Source organism: Apteryx mantelli, chromosome 1 (assembly GCF_036417845.1).
Source record: "Apteryx mantelli isolate bAptMan1 chromosome 1, bAptMan1.hap1, whole genome shotgun sequence".
Taxonomy (NCBI): Eukaryota; Metazoa; Chordata; class Aves; order Apterygiformes; family Apterygidae; genus Apteryx; species Apteryx mantelli.
Genome location: NC_089978.1, coordinates 197,900,194 through 197,924,770, shown reverse-complemented (window position 1 = coordinate 197,924,770; position 24,577 = coordinate 197,900,194). Strand labels below are relative to the sequence as shown.

The 24,577-nt window shown below is 36.2% G+C and overlaps 1 protein-coding gene across 2 annotated transcripts in view; it reads left to right on the top strand.

Annotated features, from left to right (window-relative positions):
* WASL (WASP like actin nucleation promoting factor) overlaps positions 1-24,577 on the top strand; it is a 52,793-nt gene that overhangs the window by 13,449 nt on the left and 14,767 nt on the right. For both annotated transcript variants that reach the window (XM_067315468.1, XM_067315475.1), the window contains exons 2-6: positions 11,901-12,035; positions 13,274-13,360; positions 13,937-14,033; positions 18,804-18,827; positions 23,876-24,044. In XM_067315468.1, the coding sequence (XP_067171569.1) occupies positions 11,901-12,035; positions 13,274-13,360; positions 13,937-14,033; positions 18,804-18,827; positions 23,876-24,044 (512 nt within the window). The remainder of the gene's footprint in view (positions 1-11,900; positions 12,036-13,273; positions 13,361-13,936; positions 14,034-18,803; positions 18,828-23,875; positions 24,045-24,577) is intronic.

The following is a 24,577-nucleotide window of genomic DNA, read 5'->3' as shown; positions in this document are numbered from 1 at the left end:
GAAGAGCTTTCTGTTTTTATGTTAACAGAATCAGGCGGTTTAGGTAGTGCTCAAAGCAATTGGTGTATTTTGCTGGTCACAAAGAAAAGGAAAGTTCATGCAAAAATTGGCAGCCCAGTGTCTGCTTTGGCAAGGTGGAGCTTCTTTCAGTCATCGGGGTTTCAGTTGCATCAGTGCCCTTATGTAGGAGTATCTCCTTCCCAGACGTGTGTTATATGTTTGGAAGAATATATCACTATATGTCACTAATAACCTTTTTTCTATTATTTAATGATTATGACTAGTACTATGAGCATTCTTATTCTGTTAGTAGGTATATTGTTGCACTGCACTGTCTTTATATACCATCATGAAACCACTGTAACTTATCATTGCATAAGTGGAATTTTTCAGAAAGGTGACAAACACTTGACCTGAGAGTATAACTGTTGTCAATTCTCTCAAGCAGCAAGAACCACTGACATTAAACATGTTAGCCTCATTGTCAATAGCTCCAGAACAGATTGAAATACTTGGATAAAAACAGTTCAGAAACTGAAGCATGTAACGCTTCAAATCTAATGCTTGATTAGCTTAATGATACTGGCTGATTAAGATGCCAGTGCAGTGCAGATTGATTGTCTTCAGTATTTCATTCTCATTAGGATCGAGAACAAAGCTATCTTAAGTTTTTTCATTAATTATTCTTTTGGCTCAACTTGTTGTATTTTATTAATTCAGGCAGTATTAACCTAAAAGAGTAAAGTTCAGTGTCAATCTTTCTAATGCTTCTTCTAAATGTTTTTTTTTTTAAAGCAGCTATTTTCTATTAAGAGTTTATTAAATACCCTAAACTACTGTCTTTGTGTTAAAATTACATTGGTGACTTTATGGCTTCTAAAAATTCTTATATTGATCTAGTCTAATATTGATTTTCTTTAAGCTTTGCTCCTCACACAAGAACTAATGGTACTTCAGTACTGTTATAGGTAAAATCACTTTTGGATTATCTGTAAATTCAGACTTTTATTGTGACATGTAGCATGCTTGTTTTAGCTACTGAATAATATTCACAGGTTATGCTCATGAACAGGAATACTGAACTAGTGCAAAGCTCATGATCTTCAATTTTTTCGGGGGATGCTTTTACTCTGCCACGTCCTAACATATGAATATTTAAGAATAAAAGTTTGAGAACAATATCACTGCCTCTGCTCCTCAGTTCTGCTCCAAATAGCTCATTAGGAATGCTATCTAAAGCTGTGCTACCTGCTGTGCACTAAAAGAAAAATGAGGGTCTTGTGATTTAAAGTAGAAATTGGTGTTTTCTTCATGAAGAATAAGTAAACATAGACACCAAAGTGTTGAGGGTAGAGAAATACATCCTGCTGCCTTCTTTCTGCAAGGTCCTTATTGTATAAAGAAACAACTTACCAACTGCAAATTAGTAAATTCTTTGCAGTTTTTTGTGTTCTAGCTTTGCCTAGCAGAGCAAGCAGCCTTGTGATACTAAGTGACAGTTTGGATTTGTAAGGAACTGTGGAGGAAGAAGTTGGCTTCAGGAAAGGCGCTTTCCCATCCAGCAGTCCTCTGCATTTATTTTTGGGTAGTGGGTGGTAAGTTCAAAAAGGAAAATGTCAACTCCGTTGTTAATCTTGAACTATAGAGCCCGTGTCACAGGATATCACTGAGGGCAAGATCTCAATACATGTTTTAAGAGGCAAAAATAGCAATGCCAAAATCCGAAGTATCTGTAGTATGTTATACTATGTAGCTGGAATACCTCAAAAGAGAAAGAACCTAAATGTGGGGGGTAATGATTACTCTCTTGTTGAAAGGCTATGTCAGAATTAATCTAGAGAGCCTTTTGAGAAGTGCTTTTATGTGATTATCTAGCTCCTTTGATTTTGCCAGTGTCAGACTTCCTTTGTGCCTAGTCTCATGATTTTCTAGATCCCTCTGTCTTGAGGTAGTGACCATTATTACTGTTAGTTATAATAACTGTCACTTTAATCAAGGTTTCATCAATCATGATAACAATATCAGCATTTCCTGATCTTCATGATTATAGCATGTCTGAGACACTCTGAAGCAGTCAATTGCAACTAGACTATCAAATATTAATTGGTGTTCATGCATTCTGGGGAAAATTAACACTAGTGATGTGGAAATTAAACTGTCCTTACTTTATTTGCTCATAGCAAGGGTTATATAGCTCCCCCAAAAGTAATGGATTTGTGTCTGTAGCAACTTAATCCTTTTTCTTCTTCAGTAGTTCTCAAAGTGCTTTACAAAGGTAGAGGTCAATATCTGTATATTACAGAGCAGGAAACTGAGGCACAGGGGAGAAATGAATGCAAAGGTCATACAACAGGCCACTGGCAGAACTAAAGCTAAAATAGTGATCTCCCAAACATCTATTTGATGCTTTCACTATTAGATATCAGTCTCCCGTTCTAAAGGGGTTTTTAGCATTGTATCCCTGGACTGAGCTTTGAATTTGGCCAGGGATTGTATAACTACTAAGTCTTTGTGTTATTTTTTCCAGTAGCATAACTACTTTTTAAGACTTATAACTGGAGATAATTTTTTTCGTAGCAGACTCAAAGCTACTGATATATTAAAAAAAAAAAAGTAGAATTACGAATTTGCTTATCTTGACTTGAATTATCAAAACTGTTCTGTTCAAACATGAACTGTTGAAGGAGGAATTAAATGTTTAGTTGTGGCCCAGCAAAAGTGGGAAGAGTTGCATCTGTAACTACCCTTATATAAGTGGATTGAGTTTGCTTTATGGGACAGGACAAAACTCATACAGGATTGCAAGAGACCAATTGTTGGCTATTATTCAAAGAGGTTTTACTTTTAATAGCCTTTTCTCAAACTTGGCTTGTATTTTGAAGTGATTTTTGTTTTGTGTTGGCATGAGGTTAATGTTTTCTTACAAAAGACATTTTATTTTAAAACAACTTAAGCTGTTTTATTCCAGTGTTCCCTAGGTGTCTGAAGTCAGCATTTCTGAATATTATGTTCTGTCCTCAAATGTAAGGACCTTAAGAAAAGTTCACATGAATCTCATCTCTGCAAAGCAAATGTTCATCTGTATTTTTTTTAATCTATACATGGGAATACAAGCAGATGTTAAATAGAATTTTCAAGGGCTCATTAATGAGTATTCCAGAATGAGCACAGTTCAGGAATTCCTGAAGTTTATACTTCACATCCTTTAATCAATTTAACTGTTGCTCTGAACACTTATGAAAGTGATGATGCAGATACCATTGAGTGGGTCTATAAAAAGCTTAAGTAGGTCTAAAACATTTTTTTTTAAGTTTGTGCCTGTGTTGGTTTTGCTAGATGACAGAGGTCTGCATTCTGACTTATTTTCTCAAAGGCATTTTCAAAGTAATGTGAAGTTCTACTTATATGAACCTGCATTAAATACAGAACTAGCAAATAGCATTTGGAAAAATGTTAAAGGGTAGAAAATGAAATGCTTCATGGAGCACTGAAGAAAAAGATGACCTTACTGCATGAAGGAGAAGGTAGTGGTGCTTGGCAGAAAAGCAGAAAATGTTGAGACAGAGCAGTTCATCTCTATTATAACTGAATAAGCAGTGGTACAAGACAAAATAGATTCTATCCCTGATTCTGTCTCATGGATTGCTTTGAAATTCTGGTGTTTCAAGCCATACAGATTCATGGTGCAAATCAATTTGCCAGTCTCTGCAGAACCATAAAACATAGCTTTGGGAACCAATTAATCTAAGTATCTGTACAGTGCTTAATTCATGTAAGGGTCTCTTTAGTCTTGGGAGTCTTGGTTAACTTAAAATGGCTTAGAAACAATTGTAAACATTTCATCTAAAAATTGCCCAAACTTTGAAAAAGGAGAGTCCTATGTATGCCTTGACTTTGAACCATTGGGGGTGGAATACAAGACAGAGTGTGTCTTTCATAGCAATAATTTTTGCTCTGTGGCAGTAGGACACAGACAATTTTATCGAAGATCTGTGTGCTCCACCTTTTCATTAGTTCTGAAAGTAACTAAATGTATAAAGCAGGACACACATACTGTAGCATTTTGTCATGTGCCTGCTGCTTTCTGTTCAGCCAAGATTTCGAAATGTTGAGGCATGAGACAGCTGATTAAGCTAGTAATAATGCTATCTAGGTACACAGGAAGTGACGGTATTAAAAGGTTATATGTCATCTAGTAAATTAACTGCTAAACAACTGAGACCAATTTGGAATATTACAATTTTCACTGGAGCATGCTTGTGCTTATGGTTATGTCATATCTCTGGAAGGCTGAATACTTGTATGTGTTTATTTGAACTGAGGTTGTGGGATTCAAAAAAAAAATCTTTATTCTGTGTCTGATAAAACCATGTCTATTTTAATTAATGATATGTTGTTTGATTTGATTTTAAATGTTATATTGGTTACTCGCATCTTAATTATTGGACTTCTGTGACCCATAGTTGAGCAGCTTTTGGGATGTGGATATTTTAGGAAGCAATGAGCATTTGAAAGGTAATTGGCTAGCTCTGTCTAGCCAAACTGGAGTGTTCTCAGAAGTAAGTACTAGAAATGTAAGTGAACTTGCATCTGAACACACTCAAACCACATGAGCTGTCTGTAACTGCCTGAGCAAAGATTAGGAGTGAAAGATCACTTTATTAGATAACTACAGACTTGAACCTGGACAAGCACTTTTATAGTCACGTGGTTAGAGAAAAGAAACAATTTTTAAATTATGAGGCAGATCAAAGGTATGTTTCCACACATAAGAGTATGAAAAAAGTATCAAGATCTGTGGGCTTTTTCCAGTGGGCCACTGCGTAAATCACTTTTGAAAGCTAGGTTCAGTTTTATAAACCAGGCATAATTTATCCGTTTGTCTGAACTTCTAGATATGTGTGCAAAAGTAAACTTCCTCTTAAGTGAAAATATGAAGCATATAAAATCTTCTTTCTAAGTAAAGGAAAAAAAACACATTATTGAAATGTATTTCCTGTCTTCTAGCTATTTTCACTAATTCAAAATTTACTTTTTGAGAAATTATGGAAGAAGAAAGTTCAGAATAGTAAATTCTCACTATTATTTATGATTTATATTAAGTTTAGGTTTGTTAAACACTAGTCCCTTGTTTCATCCCTTTTTTCATTGTAATGTCACTTAATGGTCACTGACAGCTTCTTTGCATCAGTAAAAGTTCTTGAGTCAGGATGCTGCAGCTGATCAGAATAAGGTGGAAAATCTGTTCTCAGGTATTAACATTATTTAAATTGCTTTGGTGACTTGATTCCTTAATGTTTTGGGCTATGGTTGCATGGACCTAGCTTAGATTAAGATCTTCATATTTCCAAGATAATATGAAATACCTAAAGTGACTTTCTGTTGAACGGAACTTTCTGTTCTGTTTTCAGAAAATCCTGTTCTCTTATTTCTGCCTTCAAATAAGTAAATGCTGTGGCTTTATTTAACATAGCCGAACTGTGGATAGGTGGAAAAAAACATGAATTTCTTAGCAGCTATTCATAGTATATTTTTAAATCTGTTGGTAATTATGGGAAATTAAGGAATGAGAAGCATGCTTTAAGCTTAAATTGAACACTGGTGATTTTAACAAAAAATTCTATGAGCAATAGAACTAATGAGGCCCTTTGTCTTGCAGTTGAGTAATTTTTTAACTTGCACCAAATAAAGCTTCTCATGTGTTTGGACATTTACAAAAAGGTCTCTTTTATGTGGATTCTGTCAAATATAATACAAAATCTTGTTTCAGTCTTCCCCTCCATGGAGTAATCAAAGTCTGTCTTCTCAAAATAATTTCCTATAAGTTGCATCAAAATTACAAGATACAAGATCTGTTTCCAGCTGCTTGATTTTGTTGAAATCTGCCAGAAAACCTCAGAAGTCCCGTATTTGTTCATATGGGAAAATAGCTTAAAATCCTCTTTCTGCATTGCATCTTAAGGTACAATACACAGTTGTCTTTAAAGAGAAAATTATTAGCACTTCTTTAAACAAAACCTATAATAGCTCTAAAAGTTTAGTATAGTTTTCCTGAACTGCAAATAAATATCTAAATCCACAATGAATGAACATTACTAGAATTCTGTGAAGATTCAGGGGATAATCTGGTGCTAAAATACAAATTGTAAGCCAGTATGAGAGTTACAAAATATAACTTACTAAAATCTAAATTTAATAGTCAAAATATTGTAAGGTCTTTGAAAGGTGTATTTATCTACAGAAAAGTCTCCATGTATCTGCTACTCAGGCAATATCATGATACTCTAGTTATACAAAATTCAGTAATCATAAACAGCCTGATCCCTGCTCTTGAGGGAAGAGACTAATAAGACAGTCAGACACCTATTATACTTTTTCCATCATCTCATTCTTTTCTCAGCATTGCTGAATAGGGCCACAGTCCTTGTGATTCTTTAGATGGAGTCAGCAGAAAGCAAAAACAGTCTGCCCTTACTGTTACCAGCCTCTTCTCTCTCCATCTGCTGCTACTTCCCATCTTCTTCCCTTCCCTTTCTAAAACTGCAAAATTAAGTAATTGGCAGTTGACCCTTGTGAATATTTATTAAGAGATCTTTAAAATTTGATGAAGGAGGCCCTCGTTTTTAGCAGTGATGTCTGAAGTAGACCTAAACCGCTGTCGTTGGCATCTATGCTTAAGAGAGATTTGGATTACTTGCTCTCTGTGGCTGTCAAATATTGTAGAATTCTGAACTTAATTAAGGTCATAGTCACTAAGTTTCTGTGAAAGTGCTAGGAAATGTTTTTGTCTAATGTAAAAAGTGCCTCTGCTGCTTACAATGTAGAAATTGTTAGGGAAACATGCTTACCGGTCATTTAAGTGGCCTAATTAGTTAGGGATCATCTGGATAGTGACAGGGGTATTCAGTTCATCTAAAAAGCCTAGCTGGAGGTGATTACAATACTTGCCTTCTGTAAGATTTGCTTCATGATTCGAACACTCACCCTGGAAGTGGTTGTTTGCCCTTCCTGGTAGGAAGGGAACACGCTGTTCCCACATGGCAGAACATCCTAAATGCCAAGAAAGTGGCAACGTTTTGTCTTAAAACTGGACCACTGTGCAGAAGGGAATTGAAATTGCCAGAAAGAATGAGCAGAATTCAGTTCTGTAGGCCTCTGAAGACATTCCCTTGAGAAGGGGAGGAGGTTCCTGAATCTGTTTGTACTTTCTGTGTTGAGTAATGGGATAAAACACATAAGCAGTGTTGAACACTACAGGCACATTTTTTGCAATCTCCATCTATTTCTGACCCTAAAGATAAGCTGATCAGAGAACATTGTTCAGGTATTACATTGCCTGACTAATAAATTCACAATATTCAAAGCAAACAAAATTAAAGTATTGGCATGTAAATGTCCAGTTGTAGAACATTAGCTGTTATTCTTTTGACATAAGTAGAGCTAATGCTTCAAGTGGTATTTCTGCTTGATCAATCAGTGCTACATGTTATTTCCCCCCTTTTTTTTTCCCCTGTAGAACCCCTGTAATGTAGAGAAGGAAATACCAGCCACTGAATTACTTCTAGTTGACTAACTTCCTGTGGATTAGGGTGGCTACATATAGAGTTAGCTATCCTGCATTGTTCTGCTGCTTGTCTTTCTAGTCCATGAGTCTTAGTGAGTTTCCATATCTTCTGTGATTCAGATAATGCTAGGCTATTAGAGACTTCCTCAGCACTGAAGCTTCCTGTACTTGCTGTGGTCAAGATTAGGGTTACACCTCCTCATGAAGTGTTAACCTCTCTGAAGTGGTACTTGACTCTAGCACCTCTATTTCTGAGCCCTGCCATCTGAGGAAGCCTATTACTTATCACTGTTTTAATGTGATTGAATAACAATGGCCCTTTATTCTTGAAGAGTTACTCTAGAGGTGAATGAGTGATACAGTAGGAGCAGCCAACACCACCTGGTCGGGCTTCTTCTGCATGTTGGCTTAGACATAATAGGGATTTCCACCATAGCATGCTTTGGAAAAAAAAAAAAAAATCTGTCACAGGCAACCTGCACACCAGTAATATCATTGATGAGGATAGCTTGTGTTGGCTTGCTTTTTAGTTTTTTTGAGGAACAAGCTGAATTACTGTAATCCATTAATTTGACAGGCTACTTCAACAGATGTTCACACCAGAAGCTGATCGAAGTATTCGGGTATTTCCTGCCCAGCTTCTAGGCAGGAAACTAACACTGGCTGATGTGTTTACATTATTCTACTGCAAGTTAGTTATGGCAGGCAGAAGGTGGTTTCATGACCCTCCCCCACACACGCACACACACACTATTGTCAGTTTGTGGACTAGCTTATTTTTTTTTTCCCTGTCCACCTTTTCAAATCCTATAGGTATATAAGAAAGGCAAGGTCTCACCAAAATTATTAAACAAAGCAGTAGTGTCAACTTTAAAATTCTTCTTCTGAAAATACAGTAATATCTTTAGGTACTAAATAATATCAAAACTTACTATAGCTCAGGAAAAAAAAATCACTAATTAGAGTATTTAGTGGCACTCCTGTAAAGTCAATGGCATGACCTCTCTTGAAGAAACATTTACACATAATTAAAACCAAACAAACATACTTTTAGATACAACATTCTGTTCAGGAATGATGTGTGAGAAACGAGCTATATGTAATAACTGACTTCACAACAGACAAATTGAATGCTTCTTCAGAAAATGCAATTGAATGTTTAAATTATGACACTGGCTTAAGTGTTCTCAGACCCTGCAATTAAGGTTGAAAAAATTTTAATTGAATTTGTTTGGCTGGGATTCATAATGAATAGCAGTGGATGAAGTTTATGGTCATCTGTTTTTGCAAGTTACAAGTTTTACTAGTAAGTTTGAAAGTTTCTGAAGTCAGTGAATGATTAGAAACTAAATGTTTTTGCCACCTGTCTTCCAGAAACTGAGTAACAACATTGCTATGTATGGTGAAAATGAACAGTAGCTGAGTAAAAGGAGCTGGATTTTCCCTAATCCACCTCCTCCCCCACAAAAGATATATGTTGGGGTTTTTTTTCTTTGTTGTCCCTTTAGTAAAAATAGTAGGGGCATGGCAGTGGAATTCATAATTATGTTCTAACATGTGAAAACTTCATTGTAGTCTGAATGTTAGGAATTTGCATAATGCTAATTAATAAGTTAAAATGTAATTGAATTCTAGGCTTGGTAAGTCTCAAAACAACACCTACTTTAGATTCAGTGAAATTGTTCTTTAACATTCCCAGTAAGCTTTACGTGCCAAAGAGCACCCAAGTGTTAATTAAATCTATCGTGATTATGCAGAATGCGGGCATACTCTCTTTTTGTGTAGTGTTCTTCCTTCTACTCAAGTGGTAGGTGGTTTCCATGACTGGAAAATTCATAGGAATGAGTGAAGAATTCTGTGCTGGTTCAAGGCTGTTGTCATGGAGTTGAACCTGTTACTGGTTTACTCAAATAATTCAGTTGGTGCTTTTTTACTAGGTGCAATAGGAAGCAATGTGTAGAAGGAAATCCTTCTTGATACTGATCAACCATAGTCTTCTGTGCTTTAAATTTAAGGCATATAAGTGTTACCTAGGCCACCTATTATTTTGAGTGGTTAATGGGAGTGGAACTGGACTTGTTTTGAAGAGTTGAAAAGATTTTGTGTTTGGACAGTGGGACAGTTACTGTATTTGGATGTGATGCTGCCTTAGTCACAACTGTAGAATGGCTCCATCTGTGCTCCTTGTTGTTTTGTGTCTGCAAGATTATCAGCTGAAGAATGAGCTGGAATTGCAGAAATAAGGGACATCTGTTAGCAGAAGTTTTGAACAAAATCTGGCCAGTTGTGGCCAAAATTTTAAGTCTTTGCCCATTACAGTTGCAATATAAGGAAAGAATAGCATCTCTTATACCTGCAACATCTGTCAGCTAACTGCTTTGGTGTGGCTAATTCAGGATTCCCTTTCCTCATCTGACAAGTTCGGTTATGATTAAAATATTCATATTACTCTGTAGGTTAAATGTAGAATCATACTTCTTTCCGTATGGATGTAGAATGCTTGAAGAGGCAACTGCAAAGCTTTTTTTGAATGTAGGTTACCAGAAGGGTTAGCAGTCGATTCTAGTACTTCTGAAGAAGTAGCTGCAAAAAAGGAGCAGAATCCATATCTTAACTTGTGGAAGCTACATTACAATTCTTGGACAAAGGTTATAAAACTTCCTTAGGGAGTAGCTGACAGTCTGGCTAATTATTTTGATTCTATTTTAAGGAAAAAATGGAAGTTTGTTGGTAAGAAAATTCTAAAAAGCTTGTATGGTGATTCTTTTGATCATTGTTAACCTGTTGAAACATAAGTGTGATGTGGGTGCTGATGATACTTAGATAATCTTATAATGCAACAAGACGCATTTTCATTCTACGTGAGTCAGTCTCTTTGGCAAGATGTTGATAAAGGGGATGGGGAAAACCTAATACAGAGCCCATTACTCAGATTAGGTATGATCCTTCAAGAAAGGTTTTGGAATTATAATAGATCTGTGAAAACATCAACTTAATGTTTCATAGTCAAAGAGGCAAATAAAACATTTTGACTTACAAGGAAAGAAATACAGACAAAAATAGAAGACATTATTATTGTGACCATATATTCAAACGGCTAACAAACTGGACTTATGCTGTAACTTTCTTATCCCCAGTCTAAGAAGGATGTAGTAGAACTAGGTAAGATCCTCATGAGTGACGAGGTTAATATAACTTTTGTGCAGGAATAATTTAATAAAACTAGCATCACTCCCTAAAGAATAGGGAAGTTAAGAGGAAAAGAACCAACCATAACAGAATATCTGTAAAAGCATATGTATCACAGAGAAGCAACTAAGGAACCATAAACAGTGTCTCATAGTACAAGAGCTAGGAGGGACAGTTAACTGAAACTAGCAGGTGGCAAATTTTTAAACAAAAGGAGGTAACTCTTCATACAATGCATACTGTGTTTCAGTTTGTGCCCAGTGCCTCTTGTCCTGTCACTGGGCATCACTGAGAAGAGTCTGGCTCCATCTTTCACACCCCCTTCAGATACTTATACACATTGATAAGATTCCCCCCTCTGTCTTCTCTTCTCCAGGCTAAACAATCCTAACTCTCTCAGCCTTTTCTCATATGATAGATGCTCTAGTCCATAATTATGTCCATAATTTATTATGCATAAATTATGCCTATACTAGAAAGTATATTCAGGAAGATTTCTGGGCATTGAGGCCATCTGGTGTGGAATAATCTTCATCTCTCACTAAAATTTCTTAATTTGAAAACAGGATGGTTTCATACTGCCAGCTGGGAATGATCCTAGCTTATGTGAATTCCCAAACCATGCCCAGGAATTTTAGGAAGTGGCTAGTTGACATAGACTAAAATCATGCTAGAGACCGTTCTAACAATTAAGCTATATAGACAGTTGCATTCCCATAACTGGGAACACTTCCAGGCACTGTTTAATTTACAGTCCTAACCTAAATAATTCATTTCTATCCATTTTGAAGTACCGAACAGAAAGAAGTTTAGCTGCACAATAGGGCTTCTCTATGTGACCACCACAGTTGTTGGTCTGCGTGTTACAGGCAAGTCTATTTGATGTTTTGTTGTTGGATTTTTATTTTTTTTTCCCCCCAATGGCCAAGATCTCAAAGACCTATCAGGTGTCTAAAGCCATCTAAATCATCTTGCAAAAAATGCATATAAGTGATATGGAGTCTGTTTGATCTTGACTGTGTTACCAACTGGGAAATCATCAGAGTTGCTGCCCAAAATGAAGAACAAAATTAACAGATACTTTGCTAAAAGGTGAAATGCAGACTTGTAATTTAATCCTAAAAGTAATAGCTACTTTTCCTTTTAGACAATGTCTTCAGCAGTCGTTCAAATATATGCAGCAGATCGCAATGCCATGTGGTCAAAGAAGTGCTGTGGTGTAGCTTGCCTTGTAAAGGACAATCCACAGAGGTCATATTTTATCAGAATATTTGACATCAAGGTAAGTAGCTTTTTTTTGGCTCTTTTTTCCTCCTTTTCAGACTCTTTAAACTGTATTCATTCACCGTTTTGAATTGAATGAATTGTTACATCTACAACTTCATACAAGAATTCTGAAGTAAATAGATGTCATGCTGTGAGCAGTGCAATTACAATGCTTGTTAATAGGTATTTGTGCAATTTTCTCGGCTATTCTAAATTCAATAATTTCACAGATGTCAGCTCTTATGGAACAAATAAAGTTCAGGTATGATTTTTCTTACAATTCACAGAAGCAGTTTTCTACTAATCTGATTAGTGAAACTAGTAGAAGTTAGTATAATGTCACCAGTATGGATAGTTGTCAAAATTTTAGCAGGTGCCTGTACATTGTGTGATGTTTTCAATTTAGGTGCTGTCTTTGTAGGGATGAGAAAAAGAAGCTTTAAGATTGGTGTGTTGGTACATGTGAAAATTGCAGGACAAACAAGAGGATTTTCCATGATGTGTACGTTCATACTGAAGATCTCTATCCTACTGTAATATTTCACTCAGAACAGAATAGGAAGTAAGAGCTGAAGTGCGCATGTCACATTTTCATAAACTAATACCAAGAAGCATAAGTCCTAGTGACTCTCACTAAGACTTTGGAAGGCTTCCTATTATCTCTACAGCTAAAAAGCTCATTATCTATGAGCATTGAGGGCTTGACTTCTGTCATTCATTCAAGATTGCCTGTTGGCATTCTTTGTGACTTGGCCACTTGATTGTTAAATTTGAGTTAGAAACTTGTTCCTTGGGTACCGAACTGCAATGCCATTGAAATATATAAAACTTTACAAAGGTGAAATTTCTGGTTTTTTTGAAGTTACTATTTGAGGGCTGACCTGGAAATAGTTAACATACTGGTACAAGTCTCCTTTATTGTTATTACTATTATAACTATATTATTGCTGTCACTATTATCACTGGTCACAGTTGCTGCTGCCAATATCAGGATTGCGGATTTGTAGAATTTGAAAGGTATTTTTTGAAAATATGCAGGAATTCGAACAGAAGACAGTGACCTGGAATAGTCTGGTGCCTCTACATGTTCCAGTATACTTTGAGCTCAGTCTTTGGGTGAATGGCAGGGTAGATGCTTAACACCATGGAGCTTCAAACTCTTAAGTTCTGTTGTGAAACAAGTTAAACTTAGTAGTTTCTTTTCAAAATATCTTTCAATATCTTTTTTTTTTCCTTTTTTTTTTTTCTTTTCAGGATGGGAAATTATTGTGGGAGCAGGAGCTGTACAATAACTTTGTATATAATAGTCCTAGAGGATATTTTCATACCTTTGCTGGAGATGTGAGTCTCAACATCTTTGAATATCTATTTTAAATGTCTTTTATTTGCGTAGTAGCTTCTTCTAATATAATTGAGATCTTCACCTTCATTCTGTAAAATTAGTTATAAAAGTACAATATTAATTATTCCTTGAAGATTTTTGTTTATAAATAGACTTTTGTGTCTCAACTAGAAAACTTAATCCATAAGACAGAAGCATAAAATGCACTTATTTTCAACTCCCTTTAGTGATAATACATTTAACACATTTTCACTTGCAGATGATGCTTGTGAAGTTTCATGTATCCTTAAAACACAAATTTTTGCCTTTTTCTCCCCTTTGATTTCAGCCTACAAGATTTTGCTCAAATTTGATAAAGTATGAGCTTTAGAAACTTGATTAGTAGATGAGCATCCCTAGGTTAGAATATGTTTTAAGACTCTGGTGCCAAATTTACAGTGTGGTGTTTTTCTTATTTTTGTTTTTTTGTTCTTTTTTTTCCTGGTTATACCTTCAAAAGGTATAAGAAAACATTTAAGAAAACCTTTGAAGCGTTTTCTTAGTCATGGGTGGGGGGGAATATTAATGTTTTTCAGACATGTCAAGTTGGTCTTAATTTTGCTAATGAAGAAGAAGCTAAACTATTCCGAAAAACAGTAACAGATTTACTTGGACGACGGCAAAGAAAATCTGGTAAATATTCGAATTAATCTTAAGTTCAGGCTTGTTTATGTTTTGGGGGGGAGGCAGGAAATTACTTCTATGTCTGAAAGCTCCTGAAGGCATTACTGCCATATTTATATGTAGAAGTAATGGCATTATGAAAGCATGTTTCATTTTTCTATTGTGCAAAAAAAATTCTTCTGAAGTAACTTTGGTGCTCTTTGCTGTAAGTTTCTGTGCAAGTTGGACTCCAAGGTTATGGTGTTTGAAAATATAGACCAGGAAGAAGCAAAAAGGGTAAGCTGTCAGTGGGAAAACTAGAAATCTTCCCATAAGCTGTTTTCACATTTGACTAAACACTCTTTTAGCTCTGGGCTGTTTGTAACTAATCTGTTTAAATTCAGCCCAAGTGGGTTGTAACGAAGATTTTACCATCTGGTACGTTCAGTAGTCCATGTGAATGAATTATTGGCATTAGTCCAGCGTTTAGTAGAGAAATGTCTTTTATTCACAAGCAGTAATCTTGTCAGAAGCCAAGAACAGAAGACATAGTGTGTCTGTAGTGTTCCTAGCAGTGCAGGACGGTCTGAAGCATGACATGTATTTTGCCAGCTGCAGGATGCCTTAGAAGCATGGTCACTATTCTAAAGGGAGCTCGGGCTTCTTACAGATCCTGTCTGGGTCCTTTTATGAGGAGCCCATTAGCACCTTGCCTGTCTGACAGCCATGTGACCATGAAGAATAAGCTGATGTTAAACATGGGCTGGGCACACATGGATGTTCTCAGGCTTGCTGTAAGCAGTAGCACGGGCTTATGTCCAAGCTACAGGATGCTTTTCTGTAGTCCATTCTGGACTTGAATTGCACTAGGAATGCAGTATAATCCAATGTAAAGAGGAATCCCTGATCTTGCAATGCCATCCTTGCAAGTGTTCTCAGTAACCTACATGATCTATGTAGCCATTTAGATTTCCTTCAGGTGTGGTGCCTCAAGCACAGAGCATTCAGTCCGGAAGCTTAACTGCTTTCTTTAAGTTTACCTATGGGCAGAGTTAGAATATGGTAGTATGACTTCTTGAGAAGAAGTGAGGATACTAAGAAATGACATTATTAATGTATGTTTCTGTTTTGTAGAGTAAGAGTAAACTTGCATCAACTTGCATCCCCTGTTCTTGAAGTTTCATTCTATTAACTATTATCTGTCTAAAATATTGTGCTACAGTGCACAGACATGACTTGGGAGGAAATAAGTATCCAAGTTGTTGGCCATGATAAACTGTTCGAAAATAAAGTGGTTCCGGTCAAAAAACCCTCCCCTGTTCACAGGATGATCAAAATTCTGCATGTAGTTTTTCTTCTCAAGACAACAAAAGTTTTCCTGCTTACACTTTGAGCAAATGTCTTGGTTTGTGTGCTCAAAATCATGTGTAGGATGAGCTTACTAATATTTTTTATTTTTATTTTTTTTAAACTACACATTGAAGACAACTTAAAAAAAAGACTTTTTTTTATGTTCAGTTTCAAAGCAAGAATTAAAAAAAAAAAAAACAAGGATTTCCTGGAACAAGCCACCAGATGGAGTTCTGTATTTATGGCATGGACAGGATTGTATCTAATTGTGATTCTAAAATAACAGGCTTTACACTTCTGCAAGTCATAACCTGATTTGCAAAGTGGCATAATACTTCTTAATGCAATTAACTTCTCAAAAATAGAAGTCGTATAGCCTGGTATTTTTGATGTCCTTTCTATTTAAAGGGATTTTGTCACTCCTGTGCCTTCCAAAATATTTCATTTCATCATGGTGCCACCTGACATATTTTCTACTGAAATGAGTACTCTGTGATCACTTAGCAGCATCTTTTGCCATTCAGGGCTTGCTAAGAGATTTTTCCAGGAGTCTTTTGGAAAGCTGTTGTCATTGGGAGGCAGCAAGAACAACAATTCTTCCTCAGAAAGCTATGGCTTGAGGCTGAGACTAGTATCGCTATGCAAAATATCATCTAACAGCCTCAAAAGGAGGCTAGCTGTCTGCTCTTTTTCACTGTACATGAAATGTATTCCAATGTGTGGACAGCTCTAGAGTAAGCGCATCTGGAGTTCCACAGAGATGAAAGTACAGGTCCACACTGAATGTACAAAAGTTTGTTTATGGGGTGAGTGTAATAGAGAATAGAATGAGAGAAAGAAGAAAGAAAATGATTGAGGTGAAGTCTTCATATTTTTAATATCAGTCTGCTTTTCGTCTAGCTAAATTCTGATTAAAAAAAAAAAGTCAAAATTAGTTTCTTAACCTTAGGAAGAAATTACTATAATCAGTTAATTTCTCTGGACTTACTTAAATGGTCTTTATACTTAATTCTTAAAAACTGATCCCAAATAGTTCCTCTTAGTAAGCAGATTGAAGAAACATTGAACACAATGTTTCTCTTAGTGCTTGTCGGTTTGGAACATTCACACTTTGGGTATACCTGCACACAGGAACCATGAATTCTTTTATTTTCTTACTTGCATCAGGAATGTTGATGTGTGTTCACACACAGGGACTGTCCTCTTCATGTGCTGAGCACTTAGCCATAATTTTGCAGCAAAGTCTTTAGCCTTGTTTTTAGCTGCCTTTGAGGTAGAAGGTTTGAGTGCTTGACTAATTTTATAGACAGCTTGTAGTTCTGGAGTGGGAGCTTTGTTAGCCCTCTCAGAAGCTCTCTGCTTACCATGCAAGCTTTAGCTCCTGATGACCTTCCTAATGCACTTCAGGAACTTCATACAGTGGATGCTGCATATGGAGAACATCTTCTGACTCTTTGGTTACAGCTTTCGTTTTGTCTGCCTGGGAGACAAGCATATCTCTGAAGTGTTCAGCTTGCATGGGTTCAAGTCTAAGCAGAGATCCCTCTTGTTTCCAGGAATACTTACTGAAGGAATCGTTGTGTTTCTCGGACATGGGCAGTTGGTGCAATTGATGCCTCTTTTTGCATCATTAGGCATCTTCATCCTCAAAAAAAGAGAAATTTCTCTGATAGAGTACCTGCTCTTGACGCTGCTCTCCAGTCAGGTCTTCTGCACTTCAGAACAGGAGATCATATTTTTCTGGTCTGCAGTGGCAACTGTAGAAGAACAGAACTAGTGACTTTTGGCCACAGATTAACCTTCTTATATAAACCCAGCAAAAAATACTGGGAAAAGTGTGTAAAATGTCTCACTTTGTTTTCTGTTACTTTATCTCTTGAACTCTCTTTCTCCTAATGAAAATTGTAATGGATTCCCTTGATTTAGCACAAGGTCACTCAACATTTCCTATGAATGCCTAGTGCTTTTGCCAGCATCCCATCCTGTGCCAGATGACTTGCTCTCAAACCTACGCTCTCCTTTACTGTCTCTGTGAGTTGTTCCTTCCTGGATAGGACTGTAAGTATGCTCCAAAAGTTGAGCAGTCTTTTTGGCAGTCCAGCATGAGTAGTTTCTTACCCTGTATATGCTTAGGGAGAGAGAGCACAGTATTGGGCAAAAAAGCCCCTTTTTGTCCCCTAGACCTGATACCTTTTATTGAGGATTCCTTGCAGGGGCTTGCTGTCTCTGTGCTAAATAAGCTCTGTTGTGAGCTAAGAGACAATGCTTGTCCTTGGAAGGCTTGCTCAGCCAAAGATGATTCTCGGAGGTTTTTGGTCATATTCGTTCTTTACTCCCACCTGAAGATCAGTATACCAGGTCAAATTGCCTTGCACACTTAATTGTGGGGTGGATTTTTTTTTGGGGGGGGGGTACAGATCAAAACAGTCAGATGCCTGCTCCCTTCCTTGGGGAAGACTGTGTTTGTGTCTTGAAAAATATAATGGGTTGGCAGTTTTGGACTAGGTCCCTGATAGATTCCAGATACTCTAGATTTAAAAGGGACCATATACAGTCTTTCTTATGGAGCCATGTTGTGTGGCAGGGGGAGATGATAAACTGTGCTTGCCCACATAGGTACTGCTAAACCCAAAACTTTTCAGAATGTGTGTGTAGGTATGCCTATAGTGTAAATGTAACTGTGAGCTATGTGTCTTGAAGGATGATTGCAGTAGGTAAATGTCTGAGGTAGATAGCGATGAGTAGTAAGTGAGGGAAATTCCTTTTAAAGGAGAGTTTACCATTGTAGGCTGACAGTAGTGCCTGAGACTCCTAGGTGTGACATGTTTGCAACTACATTCTAACATGTCAAACAAAATTCTTCATGCTCAGTGAAACAGTTATTAGTACTTAGGCGATTGAATTCTGTTCCCTGTTTTTCGGTTATCCAGTGAGTAACATTGGGTAAAGTGACTTGCCTCTGTCTTATATTCTTTGCATATAAAACCAAAATAATTGTGAAGTGCTTTGGGGTCTGTGGGAGAACATCACTGCTTAGAAGTGCTAATTGTATTTCAAATTAAAATTAAGGACCTGTCTCATTCACTAGTAATCAAAAAGTATAACATTATTTGAAGTCCTGTGTTGATAGGTTGTATCTGAACAAAGTCATTTGAAAGCTGCTTGTTGACTCCAAAATTTGGTGAAGTGTTCAAAACGTCTGAAACTCAGCCACTTCCTTATGTTCAGATTTAGTTTGCTCACTTCAAATTAGTGTTTATTTCTAAGATGTTTTTTATAGTTTTGTAATGCTTAATTTTGTTTTAGTTGGGTAACAAGTAGGCTTTAAAGATATTCTTAGGTTCTTAAGAGTAGGTTCAAGGTCATTCAAAGCTTCGCTAGAAAAATAAAATTTAGAATGAGTTTCTGGTGATACCGATGAATAAATAGTTCTTTTCCTTCTTTCAACAGAAAAAAGACGAGACCCACCAAATGGTAAGCTTTTTGCATGAATTACTGCATTTTATTTTTTGCCCAATTCTGTCAATTACTGTTAGTGTATATCTTTGCTTTGGACTTGTTCAGGATAGTTATGTGGTGGAGAAAGCAGTAAATTTGTATTCTGGAGGTTAGTATATTTGTTTTGCTTCTGTTCTTTGGTGTTTGTTTAGTTCTTGCTTGGAAGATTTGTGGCTTAGCTGGCACTTGTAAAGTATATTTTTGGAGGAGCATGTTTTATTTCAAGTAGAACAGAAGCCCTTCAGCTTAAACTATGCAGAAGGCTTTGTATTTTTCATTTGCTGCTGGGTCTTCAGAATACATGTATATATGGTTGATATACAGAACCTTGCTGAAATTAAAACATAGTTATAGGGGAGGGTATTTATTTAAAGATAGGTTTAATCATGACAGAGTTCATAAAACACCTCTAAAATCTGAGTTTCAATTTATCCAACTAACCCTGTAGCATAGTCTTTTGGACATATATTGTATGTTGTTCAACTTTAAACATTTTTCTTTGCATACAAGGATTATTTGAATTTATTTGCCTCAAGAATACATCTTGCTGACATGAAGATGCAGGCTCCTCAGGAGATCCTGCCATTACTAAATTGATAGAAGGAATCAAAATTAAGTATAACTTTGATCGAAAAATTTTATTGTTTATTCCAAGATCAAGTGAAAAATGCACATCAGTGAATATCAAGCATAAAGTCTTTAATCTCATTATGAGCCCACACTGAAACTAAAAAGTGATTTTAACCTGTAATATTTCTGTTGGTGATCCGGAGTGTAGGTCATATTGCCATGTCTATTAGTTTGCTACTTGAGCAAGGATATCGTCAACTGATTATCTGATGTCCCTAAACCCTGAGGAGGAGTAGTCTTAAGTCCCTAAACCCACAGACTTGAGGAGGTAGTCTTAAGGTTATACTAGCCAAGGTGTCTAAGCATCTCGGTAAGTCACGGAAGTAGGTAATTGCTAACTAATCCTGACTTATGGGAACTACTGATGGCCTTTATTTCCAAATAAAGCCTCCGCAGTGTAGAATGTGTCTCAAAAAAAATCAGTGTTTCTGTTCTCATAAACACTTTAGTTTTGAGGAAGCACAGGCAGTAATGTTGGTAACTCCAGTTTAGCACAGGCATTTCTGATATCCATTTCTTCAGCTGGATTCCTTCAGTTAATTTGTGGTAATACCAGTGTATGATCCTCTAAGTTTCCTGAGCCTTCAGGTTGTAATTGTTCTACCTTTTCAGCAACATTTGCCTCCCCTCACCTAAACAGTATCTTCCTGATAGCAGTGTCTGCAGGACAGAGGGAAAGAAAAACAGTAGTTGTGATGCTGTATAGCACCACGTGCCACAAAAAAAAAAAAAACAAAAAAAACCTTTTGTCTCTACTGTAAATCTTCACCTCCAATAACACAAACAAATCATTTGTCTGACTTCTTATGTTTGACTGAAATAAGATTTAGGAAAACTAAACCTGTGAAAACTTTTGTACTGAAAATATAAATGGTAGTTTCCATTATTCATCCTGTCATAGCTCAGGCAACAGCAGCTTCTTGGAGGAAAAATACTGATGGACTAAACTTGCATGCTTTCATCCTATACATTTGTGCTGAATTGTTCTATAAAAGACATAGGCTTATGCTCAGTGTTTATGCTTTACAATCACTAGTCAAAGCTCTGCATTTTACTAACCTGGGGTGTCCATATTTCTTTCATGAACTGTCTACCTTTCTTTTATGATTTCCTTGAATTGTATAAAGCTTGTCTGCTTTATTGATAAAGGAACTAAGGTTTGATTAGCTGTATTCCTGCCTTCTGTAGTCTCAGCTGAGACAGGCTTGGGACATAGGTTATAGCCTCAGATGATGATGGCCTTCAGACTCTTCATTTCAGTACTTGCAATTCAGCCTGGAACAGAAGAAATAAACTGTCAGTGTGTAACTGAAGAAGAGCTCTTGTAGGGTAACTTTTTTTTGTATTGCTTTCTGTACAGTGAAATCTTTCCCCCCAAAAAAATGGATTACTTGCTTTTTTTCCTGTACTGTGTATCAGTACCTAGTTACTTTAAAACTGAAAAACAGCAACAGTCACATTTCTGTAATCATATGATCCATGCTTGAAATACTGTGGGGTATTTTGTTTTAGCTGGGGCTTGTTTGGATTTTCTGCATATATTGAGGTAAATGTAGAGTTGTATGGGAAAAACGCTGTAAGATATGATCTTTCCAGTGGTATGGATTTGTTTTTTGGGTTTTATTTTGTTTTTACAGAATTGCAGGATTAAATCAAATTAGCATTAACAGTTATATAAAGCGTATTAGCCTGTAACTTCCTGGGATTTACGTTCTGCTCTCATTTGTGATGACGAGGTCTCTTTATGCAAATAAAGAGGAGTTGTGGTGGTTGAACTGACCTCTTAGTGAAGTTCCAGATGAAAGGAGGATTTGTCAGAGAACTAGTCTTTGAGGAAATCTCTAAAAATCATGTGACAGATTTATTTCAGCTGTTAACTAGAACAGTTTACAGTTATTCTAAGGCATCTGTTCCAGGCTACAGACAGCCCAGAAAGTTCTAAAATACAAGAAATTTTATAAAGTAGAAAATATTTCAAAATGTTTTGTACCACGTTTGCTGGAGCCCCATCTGAGGATATCACAGATATTGATAACAGTGGATGCTTAAAGCCACTGTATTGTCAGGTACTTCCTAATGATGAGCTCTATATGCTTCTCTCATCTTCATTTTTTGAGCTGTCTACACCTTATGGGGAAGGTGCATGTATTATGATGGGAAAATTTTTACTGGATATAAATATGGCAGTTCTAGAAGAATATAATTCTTTTCAAGGTTCTTGTATCCCTCGTGGACATCTAAGATCTAAAGCTGATGATAAGAATAACCAAAGATCTTTCTGTGATATCTAGAATGAATATTATTAGTATCAAGGAATCAGGCTATCAGCCCTTAAACTGAGTTCTGGTGAATAAAATTTCATTTTGAAATTTTTCTTCACGTAACCTTTTATGGTTAATTTAGGGTTTTACATGCAAAAAGCAAGGCATATATTGAAAGGCTTTGTCAGTTGTGAGTATATTGAGAACTTTACATGTTTTATTTTAAATTTCAGTATAGCTTGAAACTACAAATATCTATAATAGTGAGAGAGTATAATCAATGATTAAATAGAAAATGAGCTGCTACAGTGTTTCATACTAAGCTAATGAAATAAAGACTGTAATTGTCCGTTCATCCTGAAGATGTACTTAACTGCACATTGTTAAGTTTTGAGTTGATAGTACTGGACAATTAGTGAATTTAATGCTAATTTTAAGTGTTGTATATAAATTGCTGTGCATAGCAATATGTGGTCAGTTTGTGTTTTAGTACTCTCAGAAGACAGTTGTCTAGACTGTAGCATTTCTAGTTTTGTAATTGCTGCTAGCAGAAAACACTTGTTGTTGCTTGTGCTGTTTTCATGCAGTTTTAAATCTTGTCCTCAAGCACTTGCACTGGAATGTAGGAGCTGCCACGCGTTTTCAGATGAGCTTTGTCTAGCCCAGTGTGTTGTTTCTTTTCTTGTTTGTTGTTCTGGTCGATACTAGACACTACCTACGGAGGTGTTAAACTGCGCATCCGATAATTTACCTATCACAGTGCCTGCTTCTTTCTGATTCAGAGTCTGGACTGTGTAATCTAAGGCTTCAGAAGGCTGGTCCCTGCAGAAAGTTTAGGATGACTGAGTACTCCCTACAAAATGCAGTTGTGAATAGATGATGTCAAAATAAGGTTCTGCTCTACCAAAGTCTGATAAATGTTTTTTCTCATCCACTTCAGTATAAGGTTGGAAGCCTGAGTTTAAGATAAAATATTTTAATTGACTTGCTGACCATTGGGTAGCAACTCAGAGGGGAATGGAAGATGGCTTCAATTTTGGAAGAATGAAATTACTTATCCTTGTAGGTTTTTTGTTTTATTTTTTTGAGGGGTGCACATGTGCACGCACATGTGTACATATATATCTCTATATATAGATATTTATGAACAACATGCTTAAATTACCTCTTAGTATTTAAATACTACTAGCATTTGCTTCAGAGCTATCTTCAGTGAAAGCTGAAAACCTGTGTGGAAAACCTGCTAGGTATGATTCTTTACTAGTATTATGTAAATAACAAATACAACTAGAATGCTAAAATTGGCAGGAGTATAATTCAGATACATTTAAAATGACTAGATTAGTAATTCAGAATTGTTTATCTCAAGAATGAGGTGTGAGAATTTAATTCATAATTTGAGTGTTTAATTTGTGTTTCCAGTGCTGCTTTTATTGCTAGTACTCTTCAAGCTCTTTTTATCTGGGTCTTTGATTATTTTGTGAACCTGTCAAAGAATGAAAAATAAAAAAAAAACCTGAATAGCTCTATAAATACTCTGGTGCTTCAGAGAGGTGATAATGTATACAGAGTGAAGTCTCTATACAGTCTGAAATTCTTGTGTTAAGTTCTGTGTGCTGTAACAGAAATCATTCCCATTTGAAGCTTGCTAAGCAAAAGATCTCCTTTAAGATCAGTTTACTGTGCTGTCAAGGTAGTGGTATGCTGGTGTTACTGTTTTATTTATGGAAGTCAGAGTACCTGTATCTAGGATTGTAGTTGCACTTGTTTCTGTGTAGAAACATACCTTAATGTTTCTTATTCTAATGAATAAAAAAGTTCATGAATTCTGTACACATCTTAATTTCTTAATTTCAAATTATTTCCTTTACCAAACTTTCAAAAATTAAATTCCAGTTTACAAAACTCTTCTGGCCTTGCTCTGCTGTAACAACATTTTTTTCTTCAGCAAATAATTTAGTTTATACTTCTGACATCCAGAACTCAGATGCATGTGGCATGTAGAACAATGGCTACAGTACAGGTATCTTCCCATTCGGGGGAAAAAAAAGGGGCGGGGGAGGGGCAGTTAGTAGGTTTAAATATGGTTTTGTTGAAACACAATAGTAAAAATCTTGTACTTTCGCTTCACAGGTCCAAATCTACCAATGGCAACTGTTGATATCAAAAACCCAGAAATTACAACTAACAGATTTTATACTCCTCAAGTCAACAATATTTCATATACCAAAGAAAAGAAGAAGGGAAAAACTAAAAAGAAAAGATTGACAAAGGCAGATATTGGAACACCATCTAACTTCCAGTAAGGACACTTTTTGAGATTTGTCAGTTACACATGCAAGTGCTCCAGGCTTAAACTGTGCAACTGTTGTCATCTCAACTATAGTAATATGAGTTGGCATGCTGTGAGGTTTAAAGCAAGTTACTTTAGACACAGGTGAAGTTTACTTCCGTTCTAAACAAACACAAAATAACTTGCTGTTCTAAAGTAACTCAAAAAACAACTTAGCTGCATAAAGATGCCTAGATTAAGTGGTCAGCTTAACAGCCTCATTGATCAACTTTTTAACATTGCTGTTCTTAGGCTATGTCTGCATATTGTCATACAAAATACATGTGCTGGTTTTGACTTGGTATGCTAGCGGAAACAATATAGCCATGTTGTTATCTTTGGCTTTCTGTTTGCAATGTTACTTATTCTGGTATGTGGGCTACCACCTGTATTTTGTGATGAAAGTACAGGATGCACTTGCACACCTGTTAAGAATCAATCGAGTTTGTTTTCTAGCATTTCTTAAATGATAGCTATTGTTATAGATGGAAAATGTTATTTTG